Source organism: Eumetopias jubatus, unplaced genomic scaffold (genome assembly GCF_037043125.1).
Source record: "Eumetopias jubatus isolate StellerSeaLion01/CBP00866 unplaced genomic scaffold, mEumJub1_p1.0 scaffold_1, whole genome shotgun sequence".
In the NCBI taxonomy this organism is placed as follows: domain Eukaryota; kingdom Metazoa; phylum Chordata; class Mammalia; order Carnivora; family Otariidae; genus Eumetopias; species Eumetopias jubatus.
The window spans coordinates 196,894,243-196,908,552 of record NW_028274807.1 but is presented as its reverse complement, the minus strand read 5'-3'; the positions used below and the strand labels follow the sequence as shown (position 1 = coordinate 196,908,552).

General features: G+C 44.0%; 2 protein-coding genes and 1 pseudogene across 4 annotated transcripts in view; all 3 read right to left on the bottom strand.

Moving 5' to 3' along the window:
* The window catches only part of STIMATE (STIM activating enhancer), a 50,562-nt gene extending 48,546 nt beyond the window's left edge, over positions 1 to 2,016 (bottom strand). The window contains exon 1 of one of the 2 annotated variants that reach the window (XR_003612503.2): positions 1,756 to 2,016. Coding sequence is in view for 1 of the 2 variants with exons in the window: in XM_028124486.2 (XP_027980287.1) it covers positions 1,756 to 1,915 (160 nt within the window). In the remaining variant the exon portion in view is untranslated. The remainder of the gene's footprint in view (positions 1 to 1,755) is intronic. The other variant, XM_028124486.2, reaches the window with a different exon arrangement.
* Positions 2,017 to 3,547: 1,531 nt separating this feature from the next.
* The window catches only part of SFMBT1 (Scm like with four mbt domains 1), a 125,945-nt gene continuing 115,182 nt past the window's right edge, over positions 3,548 to 14,310 (bottom strand). For both annotated transcript variants that reach the window (XM_028124500.2, XM_028124502.2), the window contains exons 19-22: positions 11,999 to 12,177; positions 11,569 to 11,814; positions 10,396 to 10,524; positions 3,548 to 9,520 (exon numbers count right to left, since the gene is read on the bottom strand). In XM_028124500.2, the coding sequence (XP_027980301.1) occupies positions 9,380 to 9,520; positions 10,396 to 10,524; positions 11,569 to 11,814; positions 11,999 to 12,177 (695 nt within the window). In that variant the 3' untranslated portion in view covers positions 3,548 to 9,379. The remainder of the gene's footprint in view (positions 9,521 to 10,395; positions 10,525 to 11,568; positions 11,815 to 11,998; positions 12,178 to 14,310) is intronic.
* Positions 12,840 to 13,483, bottom strand: LOC114225086 (nascent polypeptide-associated complex subunit alpha pseudogene; annotated as a pseudogene).

Here is a 14,310-nt window from a genome sequence, read left to right as displayed (position 1 = left end):
TCAAGCCCTCAGGAATAAATCGGGCCATCGGCAGCAATCAAATCCAAGGAAATAGCCAGAGCGAGGCTAGGAAATCATGTTAGGGAACAAAATGCAAAGTAAGCCGGTAGCTCCTTCAGAGAGAAAGGAAGACCAGCTGGAGGAGACAGAAGTGGAAGGGGAGAGGAGACCCACACACAGTGTCTTAAAAACACACACATACAGTTCATGCACCCAAGTCAGCAGCTGATTTGGGCTAAGTAGTCACAAATTATTACTGTGGGAACAAGTGGGTATTTGCTCAGGCTGGGAAAATAGCAAGGCAAATAGAGACTAAAAAGGAAAGAAAAAGTGGCAAACATACACGGTCAGGCACTTGGGGTGAGATTTATCAAGGCCAGGCAACCAGAAGAAGTGTCATCCAAGAACAGCCTGAATAAAGCCTGGGAGAATTCACTCAAATAAGCCCCCATGTTATGACAAGCAAAGCTGTAACTCCAGCAACTGCACCCTAGACGACAAATGCACACAGCTGCAGGATCCGTCCCCAGTGCGAAGGAGCATACTTTCTGCAGAAACTTACCACTCTGCCCAGGTGAGCACGGTAGGGAAGTTTTAAGAACCTATCATTCTGGAATTAAGGCCTCTGTACAGATTGTTGTAACCCTTCCTTTCCCCAGAATGCAATCACAGGGGCACTCCTAGGCCCACAGCCAACTGAAGCCTCCTGTTACTGTAATCAAGGGAAGGATGTGCACCAACAAAACAACAGAACTCCAAATGCACGGCACACCTGACAAACAGGGTGGAACTTCTAGTTTTCCAGAGGTGCCATCTGGGGCTTTCTTCTCCATCAGGAAATCCTCAAGAAAGGGCCACCAGGGACTTAGCACAAGGATTCTGCGACCTCCCTAGACCCTCTGAGCCGCCTCCTCCACTAAGCCATTAGGTTGCCTGAGTCTCATGGAAATAAAGGAAACTTTAAATACAAGTAATAGAGTGGGCTGGGCAGGGGGAACAGCCAGGGGAGGCTTGAGATGCAACTTAATTTGGAAAGCTTGGCATAGAAATGGAACAGGTGGACCTGTTCAGGAAGAAAGGAGGAGAAAGAGGAGAAGTGGGGAAGAAAGCAGTCTGGGTGGGTCCTGCTCCAACCAAAACAGAAAATAAACCTGGGGGAAAGGGGGGGGGGCAGGCAGGAGGAAGTAGTACTGGGAACGCAATGCATGGCCTTACAATCCAGGTACTGCAAAGTAGCGGGATTTAAAAGCCAACGAAAGACAGCAAATCTTTGCGGAGTGAAGGAGCAGGGAAAAGCCCAGCATCAGACTGGGGATTTAGGAATGCGGGTTCAGAGTGCGAAGGGGAGGCTAGGAAGAGATTCTATGAGGGGGCACAAAGGATTATTCCAGCTGGGGGTTCATGGCCCCAGGCTGGAAAGTGGAGTAGCCTTCATTCGCGATGACAAGGAAGCAGGGGGGCGAGTTTTAGGCAGTTATCTCGGAAGAGAGGCGTGTGTGTGCGGGCCGTAGGAGAGGAGAAGGGGTGACCCCTGGCTAAAAGCTATCGCGGTAAGACGAGAGACTCAGGACCCTGGGTCGGAGGAGGGAGTTCCCGCTAGTCTGGGAATGCCCAGCCTGCGCTCGCGGGCAGAAGGCAACCCCGCCAAAGGGCCCGGGGCCCCAAGCCTTAACTCTTCAGGCAGGAGGGTCCCCGAGGCGGGGCTGGGCCTGCGGTGGTCCCACAGGGCCTCAGGGGCGGGGGTCCAGGACTCACGCATCAACGTGCTGAAGGCCACGACGCCGAGCAGCCCCTGCAGGAAGATGCCGAAACTGTGCATGAGCGCGCCGCTCTCGCAGCGGCCCGCCCCGGACGCGACGGTGGAGGGCGGCCCGCCCGGGAGCCCGCGGCTCGCGTTCCCGGCGGGGCCCTGCATGGCGGGCCTGGCGGAGGGGCGCCAGGGGCCGCGGCCGGCCAGCCCGCCCGTCCGCCCGCCCGCCCTCGCTGCCTGCGGGGTCCCGCGCCGCCGAGCTCCGGGCCGGGAGTCCAAGCCAGGAGCCGGTACCTCCGCCCCGCGGCCCACTCGCCGCCGCGCGTAACCCGACGTCTGAGACCGCAGCGCCTGATTGGCTCGGCCGGGCGTGGGGGCGGGCCTCGGCCGCTCCAGCTCCCCCCTCCCGCATGGGCGGGACTCGGGCCGGGCGTGGGGGCGGGGTCGTGCGTCCAGGCCACAGGTAAAGCGGAGCAGGTGAGCGCGGCTGTACGGGTGGGAGTGAGCCCAAGGATCCCGGGCTCCAGGTCGGGAAGGCAGGAGCCGGGACCATCTGCGACTAAATTCTTTTCCTTTCCAAGATGAAGCCCTCATACCCTGCAAGATTTATTAAAATACTCCTGGATTCCACCCTCAGATTTTGATTCAGTAGTTCTGAGACAGGGTGGAATAACGTGCATTTTCAGCTAGCAGCCTAGATTATTCTGAAGGAGGCCGTGAGGAAAACAATCCAAGACTGCACACTAGCATATTCCTTCCAATCCAGACGTTTGGCGTCCTTCTACTTTCCTTGTTAGTACGAATATTGTGACCAAAAGCTTATCCTCGATTCGTCAGTCAGGCCCGAGTCGACATTTTTCTTCCTAAACATTATGGAGATGGCCATTTTAATCCAATCGCTGTCGTTTAGAAATACACAAGATTTATACCGAAAACATGTGCACATGTCCCCATCTTGTCCGTCTTGAACGTGCTTCATAAAGCCAAATTGTTGGTAACTGCCAGAACCTCTAAGGTCCGCCTCCACACATGCATGTTTACTCCCACCCTAACCCTTTGACTCCTTGGAACCCACTCCCTACCTCTACCAGGGCCTCTAGCCCCTATTTTCCCATCTGCCTTCCCAGCCCCTCTGGCTTTTCTCCAGACACTTATTGTTGGTGCTCTCCAGTCCCTAGCCTTCCTGCTGCATCCACTTAGTGACCATGTACACATGGTATTACTCCATGTAGGCACTGGGCTACATTTGTGGAACAAGAAAAACTATATTTAGGGAAATTTTCCCTAAAAGATAGCCACCTCATTGCTCGCTTCGGCAGCACATATACTAAAAGATAGCCACCTCAGATTTCCAATGGGCTAAATGCTTACAAAAGCCTTCTTGGTTGACAGGAATATTAACCTGATTATGCAGAGAACAAAAATGCTATTGGCTCCTTAGAGCCTTCTCTTACAGTGCACTTCACACCTCCTGTGTCTAAAATGGCATTCTAGCTGCATGTACCACTGTTTCCTTTTCCCTGCTGAATGAACTGCTATTCGAGCTTGAGGCCCGCCTGACCTCCCTCTCCCCAGCGGGCTTCCACATGACCTTGTTAATACTGCTCCACTAAAACTTTTCCGACTGCTCCATTAGGTGGCTGTACACGTCTCTCTCTCACAGCTGAGTGTGAGCCTTCTGAGGGTGGGAACTGGTTTTTATTCACCCTTGAATCCAACATAGTGCCTGGCACAGAGAACATGGCAACACTTTTTTAAATTAAACTGAATTTTAATTTATAAAATTTAAAACTCTCCACAAGTATTGACCATGGGAAAATACAGAAAATCAGGTTAAGAAAATAAATAGGTCAGGGAATATTGTGTTACTGTCTTTAAATCTAAGAAGGTCTCTTATGGGGATGCTCAACAGTTACAGTCCATGTTTGGAGGGAAACAAATGAGAGGATGTGTACTTAAAGCAGAAGAGATTGTGGGCTGGGCGTAAGGAGACTGTTAATTGCTTGAAGATATAGACAGCTTAAGGAAAGTTGCACATAGAGCTGAAGAATGAAGTTTTTGACAAAGCACTGCTCTGCACATCCATGTGGAGGGATCCTTAAGGCCCGCTGCTGCTGTACCAAAGCAAATGTAGACAAACGAGAAGCATTCTTCTGAGATCATGGGCAGATTCCCCAATGCCAGGAGCAAGGTCGCTGTGGGGAAATTCTGCTCTTCCTACCTTTCCTGAACTGCAATTTAAAAGTACCCAAATCCAGAGGGTAAAGATCGGACAACAGGAGAGGGGAGAGAATTCTGGAAAGGTACATTTTATTGAAGAAGGAAGGAACTTTCTCCTCCTTTCAGAGATGATTCTGAGGCCCCACTGGAAAGAGTTTTGAAGGATTTACTCAGGCCAAAATGTCTTCTTTGCTGTCAAATGAAGTTAAACATAGCTTAAGACCTGTTTTAATTCTCTTACAACCACTTAAAACTGTCATAATATACCACAAGTTCTTATACACTCTTATTTACAAAAAAACCCCACGCAAAATATTCATCCAAAATAGTTATTTTTTAATCCCTTGAAGTTACACCCATCAAACTTGATGGGAGTTATTTTAATAGGTATTCTTGTGCATATTTCTCCTTAATTATACTTTATCCTCAATGCATAACTTTTAAAATTGAGTAAAACAGCAAGCAGGAAGGATACAATGCAATATGCATTTCATTTTGTTCCAAACAAGCAGCTTAAAAAAAAGGATAGCATAAACAAAGTGCATCGGTTCCAACAATTTAGTATCAGAAAGAGGCCCAAGGACAGTGCTGGAACCAGCCAGAAGTCCCACCCTAGCAGGCCTCTGATTGTCTTTAGAGAATATTCAACCAAAAAAAGGATGAAAGGAAGAGGAAAAGAAATGAGCACTTTAAAATCTCAAAAGAAGCATTTCAACTACACTTCCCTAGAGCCTTCTTGCAAAAGGACATAAGGAACTGTCAGTTTTAACTTTGTCTAACCTTTGTACAGGCCCTTCAGTCATCTGCTTTGTGACTTGATTTACCCCCAAAGCCTACCCTCATCCTTCCAGCACTATTTGCCCACCTCCATTCTGCCAAGTTAGGCATGCAGTTAGGTTAACTAAACCACGTAGAAACCCCTCAGGACTGAGTTTCCACACATCCTGAGAACAGGCACCCCCATCAGCAATGGTGGCATCATCTCACTAGGCAGTATCATCCTTTGTCCCCAAAAATAGATCAGGGTCCACACTTGACTGCTGGTGTTGAGGACTTGTCCACCAAGGCTGTAGGTTGTTTCTCTTTTAAAAAAGTCCTCTGTGATAGGCCATAGCACCAGGACAAACCCAAATGGTGTGGTAAGTCAGAAAAGACCTAAGGGGAGGGAGTTTTAGGCCTGTTTCTCCATTCCCCCTCTTCTGGTTTTGCTGGTTCTTGTGAAAAATCTAAGAGTTCTGAAACACCAAAAGCAAGAAAACCTCCAGTGCATTTACTGCCCACCACCTTCTATACCTTCACCCTGCAGGCTGCCCTCAGAAACAAGGCTACCCTGTGGTCTGGGGCAAGTATGAGGAAACCCCAAGTGAGAAGGTTTAGAACCAGATCCGTGGATTGGGCTTTGAGTCTAGAACTCTTCTGCAAAAACTCCAAGTCCATAGGTGGCTTGCTTGGACAGATTCAAATTTCCAAAGTATGTACATTCTCACACAAGGGGTGAGAATCATCAAAATTCACTAATAGAACGTTGTAAAGTGAATCAAGTCATGGAAGAGTTACAACTGCATGAAAGGGACTGACTTCTTTTTGGCTTCGCAGGGGACTTTGTTCTACAGAGTTTCTGAGATAGTGTCATGACCGTGACACATGTTATTTACAGTGGACCCAGGACCAAAGACATTCACATTTTAAAAGGGGGTCCCTGGTTCCCACCAAGACTTATACTTCACTTGTTAGTGATGTCTTCTCCTTCATCTTCCTAAGGCCAAATGATAACACAGAACACTTCTGAACTCTCACACACACACCCCATCCCTAGTATACAGGATCAGTGCCCAAACCCAGGACGTGTTTCCGCTGTTGAGACTAAGCTCCTAACATCTCTCTCAGAGCTTCTGTGGGCATCAATCAAACCAGTGAACGGGGTCTTCAGTATAAGTCTTTGGTGATAGGTGTCAAGTAAATATAAGTGTGTGTGAGTTTTCCCAAAGTTCCCATCTAGATAATTCTTACCTACTGTTAACAATTTCCTAATGTTCTGTGTGTTCCCCAGAAATGCTTTTTGGCTTGCCAGAGGGGAATGGTTCTGAGTCCTGCCCTAGCTGAGGCCTCCTAAGGTTTTAATCTGTATTCAGGTACCACATTAGTGACAGAATTAATAAAAGAGAGTGAGTAAAATATATTCAAGTCCTCAGGAAGCTTTGGTCCAAGGCCTTCTCTCTCACAGTGAGAATAATTTTACTTCCAGGAGAAGAGGCATATAAAGGCCAAGCTCCGAGCTGGTCTTCCATGTCTGCCTCTATCATAATTCAATAAATATTTACCAAGAAGCCCATCTCTTCCGGGGTTGCTAAGTATCCTTCCCTGACCTCATGCATCTACAACATACATGCTGGGAGTCACCTACTTCGCCAAAGAAAGGCAGATATAGGTAAAGCCCCAGTAATGCATCCCCTGTATTAGATACCTCAACTCTCCAACTGAGAAGGATGAGGGCAGTTTACAAACGAAAATAGCATAGTTTCCAGAAGCCCACAAAATACAGTCAAAATGTCACAGCAAATCTTCATGTACAATAAAAGGTTTCCCTAACATACTAACATAGGCTAAGAGTGGTCAGTCAACTTCAAGGTCCAGGAGGCTTATATAGTCCATTCACCTGTTTCCAAGTTTGTCAATTCAGGATCAAAAAATGGATCATGGAAAACTTTCTGACCTCAGGTGGCTGTGGGGCCAGCTGAAGGTGAAATTCAGACAAATGCAGCCCCTCACAATGTATCTTTCTTAAGAGGGTAACAGCCTTTAAAAAACAAAGTTCATGTATCCATGTGTAATATATAAACATTTTACCCCAACATGGTGAGTTATTATCAGGTTTAAAATCTGTTTCAGAATCAGAGGAATTAGACTGTCACTGTTGTCCAGCCAAGCCCCAGCAGCCTTATGAGGGATATAGTCTAAACTGTAAACTTAAAAAAAAAAAAAAAATGCCCTGTACCAAATTCTCAAACATTTACCTTCTCTTATTTAATACCTGGGAGTGGGGGGTGGCAGTATATAATTATTTAATGCAGTTGCCTGAGAAACTGTATCTCGCCATGAGAATGCAAGAACTATTAAGGGAAACCCAACTTAGAGTTGGCTTCTAAGAGAAAGCTGAGCTTGAATAATCACGGTACACAGAGGAGCCAGCCGAGCCCTGACTATATCCAGATCCAAGACTACTAAGGGCCATGAGTTTCACCTTTCCAGGGGCTCTGCCCCCTTTACCTATGTATGGTTTTGGAGAAGGTGAGAGAGAGACAATTTAATGTATTCACTGTGGCACTTGGTCAATTCCCTTTCATAGGAAGTAAATCTCCATTTCCCTAAATAAAACAAACATTGATCTTCTTCAAGGAACTCCCTTTGCCTTAGTGCCTTAACTGCTGAGGTCGCAGGAACTTTAATTATGTAAGTTATGCACCCCCTGCCCCAAGACCATGTACTTAACACTAATTGTTCCCAAGCATCTTATATATACTTCTCTTCCATAGGCATAGAATTACATTTTTAAAAACTGGATCTCTGAGTTGAAACATATTAACTTTTACTTAAATGAAGCTTCTTTCCAGGTCTATCTGGTGGTTACCTAAGCAAAGAATTGATGCTTTAATATATGGTTTGGCTGGAGGGCTTGAATTAAGGTGGTTCATAAATAATCCAGTGAAGAAAGGGTGCAGACTACAGAATGTCTGCCAAGGTCCATAAACTGTTGGGAGCAGGAGAGGGTTCTGAAGAAAAGGGAAAAATCAACAGTTTAAATTTGTAATAATATTACCTTATATTTGTATAGCTGTTTAGAATTCACCAAGTTTGTAGTTTTAAAACATTTTCAAATCTTGAAGATGAGTGATTAAGTTATAAATTTGGAGGTAACTAGGATAAAAAAAACAAAAAACCAACCCCAAAACACTCAGCAATGCAAACCATTTAAAGGAAGCAATCTATGTGTGCATCTTTCCTCATTCCTCCTGGCTGGAACAGCACAGCAAATGCTGTTATTCTATAGTTGCTAGCAGTGCAATCCTAAATGAAAATTTGCCTATAGTTTCATGTCAACTTGAACTGGGCCAAAAGTAACACCTAAAAGAAAACCAAGTTGTTGAGCCGTTGAGTGAGAATTCTCAGCCTGCAGATTACATTCAATTTAAAGGTTTCACTAAGAGGACATGTAACTGTGACTAGGCAAAGAGGTTTCCAGAATCCTTAACCACCGCTCAATCTTTATGCGGCCACTGAGGACATGAGGACACACTGTTACAGAAACTCCATGCTCTGCATCACCCCCCAAAATGTTTTCTCTGTTGTGCTTCTACACTCTCGGCCTGGAGACGCCGAGAAAGAATGGGAAATGGGTTTTCCTGTGGGTCCAAGGAACACCTACTGATTTTCACCCAAAGTGAGGACTCTCGAAATGAAACAGACAGCTATAGAGGAAAGTAAACATAAAATAAGACCCACTGAAGTCCCTCTGAGGACTGATGGGGAGAGAGCAACTCAACAGAAATACCCACAATCTTTGAGAGACCACCTACTAACAGGGAGCCCACACTGGGTCCAGGCAGGAAACCATGCAGCAGGGTTCTCAGATCAGGCCAGAAACTGGTGTTAAGTGCTCACATGGTATTTTTAAGAAAGGAAACAGTGTTTTGTTTTGCTTTTTCTCCAGCTTCTATCATAGTTTTAGTGTTCATGTAGCTTAAAAATGGCATCATACAAAAAAACCTTATACATGGCTGTAAGCTCAATCATCAACAGAGGTAGTAAACAAAGGAACTCCTAAGAATAGATTTTAAAATGGATCAAAGTGTGACTGTACATTCAAAACCCTAGAGCCACATCATCATCCCCGAAATGAACTGTTTTAATTTAAAAAAGCTTAAAAACACAATGACAATGAAGCACTGATGTGCCTTAGGCACAGTCCCAAATCAGTGCTGACTTAAAGCTATGTCCTCTCTTTCCAAGAAAGAGAAAGCAGAGAACAGAGTTCAATCTACAATGGGAAGGAACAGAACAAAAAGAAAACAACCATAAGGGTGCTTTCCAGCAGCCTACATTATTCTTTGTTTTCAGGCCACACCACTGGAAATGCTGCTTCTTCTTACATGAGTCTTTTCTTCACAACCCTTCTTTTTTTAAAACTGCAATCTGCTGACCAAGAGATGTCCACATTTCCACTGGCAGGAGAGCCACTTCTGTGCAGTTTTTGCTTCCTCAGTGGGTCCTCCTTCCCTGAAAGTGCAAAGAGAGCAAGCCGACCCCTGCAGGGCCCAGAGCCCCAGGGCTGATTCAGCTCCACTTGTAGAGCAGTGAGAAGGATTTGCTGCATTTGTGCTTCAAAGACACAACTCACTTTGGTTGTCCTTCTCAGTTGGCAAACTGCTCATAGAAAGCAAACTTGATCCTTTCTATGTGGTGGCAGAGTTTGATGGCAGGGCCCAATTTTAAGTCCATGCACTCTTGAACAGTGGGAAGGGTAAGGAGCAACAGGGCCTGCCCATCAATTTCCTGTTAAAGCATAAAATACGCATTATCTCTGATGTGCACATGGATGGCAGCTCAATCAAGACAGCCCCTGTTCCCTTTGGTTTGGGTCAAAATTAGAGTCCCTGATTTTGGAAGGAAAGGAATTTCCTTACTTTCCCCCTTAACACAAGCATCACACAGTTTCTTCCACGTGCCCCCGCAGTCCTCCATGCTAATTAATCTTCAGAATTAAGGATAAACTTTTACCAAGGATAAGAATCCATTCTACAGTTTCTGCTCTGCAGAAATTCAGTAAACAAACTAGCTTTGTGACTATTAAATGTACCAAAGGAAACATCTTTTTTAGAGGATGCTTTCTAAATCTGAAAGAAAATATTAACTATAAACTTCAACGTTTTCCTACTCTGTAACATTCATAAAAGCTTCATGAGCTCGTCAAAGATGTTCAGTTTAGAATCTCCCCAATTATCAAAAAAAAATTAGTATTTGTTTAAGGTCACAGACTATTTGTTTCAGAAAACTTGCCTTAAAACTGGTCACCACTTTAGAGCCTAACATATTACAGATGTTAATTATTCTTAAAAACAAGCAAATCATTACTTTGGAAAATAAGAGCACAATTAAGAACTGCATGCTTGATTTTAAGCCATTTAAATATTTGGGGGATCGAAACAAAGTCTTGAGAAAAATGGCAACACATGATCATTCGCTTCAAATGTGGGGGAAGTCGGAATCACGACCTCTTACAATCCTCTTTCTACGACTCCTAAAAGGGGAACTACATTTTTCTTTTGGATAGATATAGTTTTCCTCAGACTTGTAAATAAATCACTATTACACCCATAGTCCTTTGCTAAAGAGACAAATTACTAAAACTGACAGGTCTCTACAATTACCTGGTCTAGAAATATCCTCGCTAACGGAGCACAGTCGGTGGATCTGATGAACCGGACAACGTCTGCCACACTCCACTTGAGGGGGTTACTGTCCAGGTGGAGCCTCTCATCGACTTCAATCCTGATTTCCTTCGTTGCCCGCAACAAAGCAAACCAAATGGTGTCAGAGTTATTTTATTCTAAAGAAGTCTCTCTATATAAATTCATAACCCTTTGAGGCAGGATTTAAGGGGGTTTTAGGGCAAGATTTCTCCCAGCAAAGATGGCCAAGGTCCACATACACTAGGTAGTCAGAAAATGGTTGCCTTTTATAATAAGAAATATCAATGGGGAAGAATTTATCTCAAAGTTCCAGTACAAATAATTTGGCCAATTTAACAGAGAAAAATGGTTTTTAAGTCTCCCATTTGTTCCCTGATCTATTTCGAGTTGCTGTCTGGTAGGGTATGCAGTGAATGGGATGCTACTTCAGAAGAAAAGAAGGCTTAACTAAATCATCTGGAGAAATCATTTACTGCTTCAGTTCAGGCAATATATTTAAAACACAACCCAGTTTTAAAACAGTGACTTAACTGCCACTCTTGTAGTGTGTACGTTATGTAATACACATTTATGTATATATTAAATATACCAAACAAAATAGCTTCACCAGAATCAAAAGGATAAATAACTTATTTCTACAGAATCATCTATCAAAAATATCAAAAAAGCAGTTTTCCCTAAACTGACAGGTTATAGCTAAAAAAAAAAAAAGTTTCATTGCTAGTTTAACTCAAAGTAAGCAGCTACTCAGAGACACCTTCTTTCTGATAGGTAGTTGATCTCCAAATAATCCTTGCAATGCAAGTAAATCACTGAATTCAGAATTCTTTTAACAACTGAAGCCTGTTCTGAAATAAATGGAATGCTCACATCACTAACAATCAGATTTTAGAGGGGCGCCTGGGTGGCTCAGTCGTTAAGCGTCCGCCTTCGGCTCAGGTCATGGTCCCAGGGTCCTGGGATCGAGCCCCGCATCGGGCTCCCTGCTCCGCGGGAAGCCTGCTTCTCCTACTCCCCCTGCTTGTATTCCCTCTCTCGCTGTCTCTGTCAAATAAATCTTTAAAAAAATCAGATTTTAGAGGGAAATTCTAGAGAGAGAAATAAAAGGCAGTGTATTTTAAAAATGGGTACCTTTGGTGAAGGAGGTTTATTCTCATCATCAGAAAACGAAAAAGTGCGAAGCTCTCTTTTTCTCCGTTGTCTGTCTGGAGGCAGCGATGCAGAGACCTCACTTTGGGTGGGAGAGGAAGAGCACGACTTTTTCTCTGACATCTCTGACTCTTCCTGTAGCTCGTCCTGCTGCTCAGATGTACTGCCCTCACTCAGGGACTCATCATCCCCTTCATCTGGGTCATCCTCATCTTCACCCCCACTTCCCTAGAGGAAACGGAGAGAAAAGTCTCATTGAAATTGACGACAAACCAGCTCCTGGGCCACAAACCACCTTCTGCTGGGCCGGGATCTGACTGAGAAAGGCCCGCAGGTTGCCCTTCTGTGTCTGTGCTGGATGGCAGGGACCTCCTGGCTTCTAGACAGCACAGGTACATCACAGACCTCGTACCTGGGGCGAGCCTGCTGGAGTGTTATCAACAGATGCCGAGGAGCGTTTCTTCTTATGGACAAAGACATTTTTCCGCCTCTTCCTCCTCTTACTGGCTTTTTTCAGGGCACATGCTAAGTTGCTATGCCCACCAGGTGGCCTCCCGATTCTTTTATTTTTCTTCTTTCCATAATAGTGTGCTAAATGTGAAGGACAAAGAAAAATGAAGTAGCCTCACGATTTTTGTACACCTCACACCACAAGAGATTCTACTAGCACAGCAGAAAACAGGTACATTGTATTTGATTAACGTTTAAATTCCGTATCAGGGAATACTCGTAACTGTCCAGATCTTAAATGTACAGTATAATTAGTACTGACAAATGCATACGCCTGAATAACCTTCCCTCTATCAAGATAAAGAACATCTCCATCAACCTAGAAAGTTCCCAGGGTCCCTTCCCAGTCAGTCCCCCTCACCAGAAGCAACCACATTCCAATTTCCATCGGTATAGATTAGTTTTGCCTCATCTGTGGAACAAGGTGCTTCTTGGACAAAGTTTCTTTCACTCAGCATGTTTTTGAGTTTCACCTATACTGCTGTGTGTATGAATACTTCATTCCCTTCTACTGATGAAGAGCATTTCATTGTATAGAACATACTAGTTTAACTATTCTCCTGCTGACAGGCACCTGGGCTGTTCCCAGGTTTTGGCTGTTACTATATGGCAATGAACGTTCTTTTCTTTTTTTTCGTCCAACAAGAAGCCATAACTTTATTAATGATAGAAACAGTACAAATTTCAAACCAAGCTGCAGTTATTCTTTTGAAACACCAAAAAAAGTCCTCATTTTCAGATGGTTACATTGTTAATTCCATAATAGCATTTACAATATCATTACTGTTGTTCTTCAGGGCTCGGACTGCCTTTGCTCTTGACATACTAGCTTGTGACATGACCGATTCTATGTCCTTAACCTCTACACCGGTTTCATCAGCCTCTTCCTCTTCACTCTCCTCTTGCACAGCTGGAGTCTGTGTGTTTTCTTGAATGTCTGAGACGGCTTTACCTTGAACTTTGAATTTCTCAGCAGCTGCTAGCTGTGCTTGCTGAGTTAAATCCTCGATCTTGGCTTCCCCCAAAACGATGTAGGTATCTGAAGCTGGGCTCCTGTAGACATCTGGTTTTGTGATGACAAAGAGGATATTCTTAGATTTCTGGGTAGTGACTCTTGTAACCCCTGTAACCTTCCGTGCCTTCTTTTCACTCCGGCTCTGTTTTGCTTTACTGACTGGTTCTTCATCAATTCCAGCGGCTGCTGCCAGCTGGGCCTGTTGTGTGGCTGCCTGTGTGGAATCCTGTTCTTCAAGCTCCGGTACTGAGTCATCACTGTCAGATTCTGTTCCAGACCCTGTCCCAACCTGGGGCTGTGGCAACTCCTGCTCTGTAGCAGAGAAGGGGTCTGTGGCTTCACCAGGCATTTTGTGAGGGGAACGCGGAACCAAGATGGCGGCAGAAAGAGAGTGAGCGAGAGCGTGACCTGTTGCAGAAGGAAGCCTTGGCAATGAATATTCTTGTCCAAGGCTTTTAGTGGGCATATTTTCATTTTCCTCGGGTAAATACCTAGGGATGGAATTGCTGGATCATACATACAGCAGATGTAGATTAACTTTTAAAGAAACTGTCAAAGAATTTCCTTAAAGGGTTGTATAATTTGACACTCCAACCAGCAATGTGTAAGAGATCTAGTTGTCTACACCTTTGCCAACTTGTGGGACTGTCCATCTTTTTCATTTTAGCCAATTTAGTGGATATGTAGTAATTTCTCATTATAGTTTAGATTTGCATTTCCCTGATGACTAATGATATTGAGCACGTTTTCATGCGCTTATTGACCATGTATGCATCTTTTTTGTGAAGTGCCTATTCAAGTTTTTTGTTCATTTTTAAAATGGTTTTCTTTCTACATCTTTTTTATATTGAGATATAATTCACAATATAAAATCCATCATTTTAAATTGCACAAATCCAGTGATTTTTAGTATATTCAGTATGTTTGCAATTATCACCACCATCTAATTCCAGAACATTTTCTTTTTATTTTTAAATTTTTAAAAATTGAGGTAAAAGTCACATAACATACAATGAACCATTTTCAAATGTACAGTTCAGTGGTATTTAGCATATTCACAATATCATACAACTATCAGCTTTCTCTACCTTCCAAGTTTCTCTTATTATGGAGTTGTGGGAGTATTTACTACATCCTGGAGAAATTCTCTGAGCAGAAGTTTTTAATTTTGGTGATTTTTTCCTTTATGTTAGTGCATT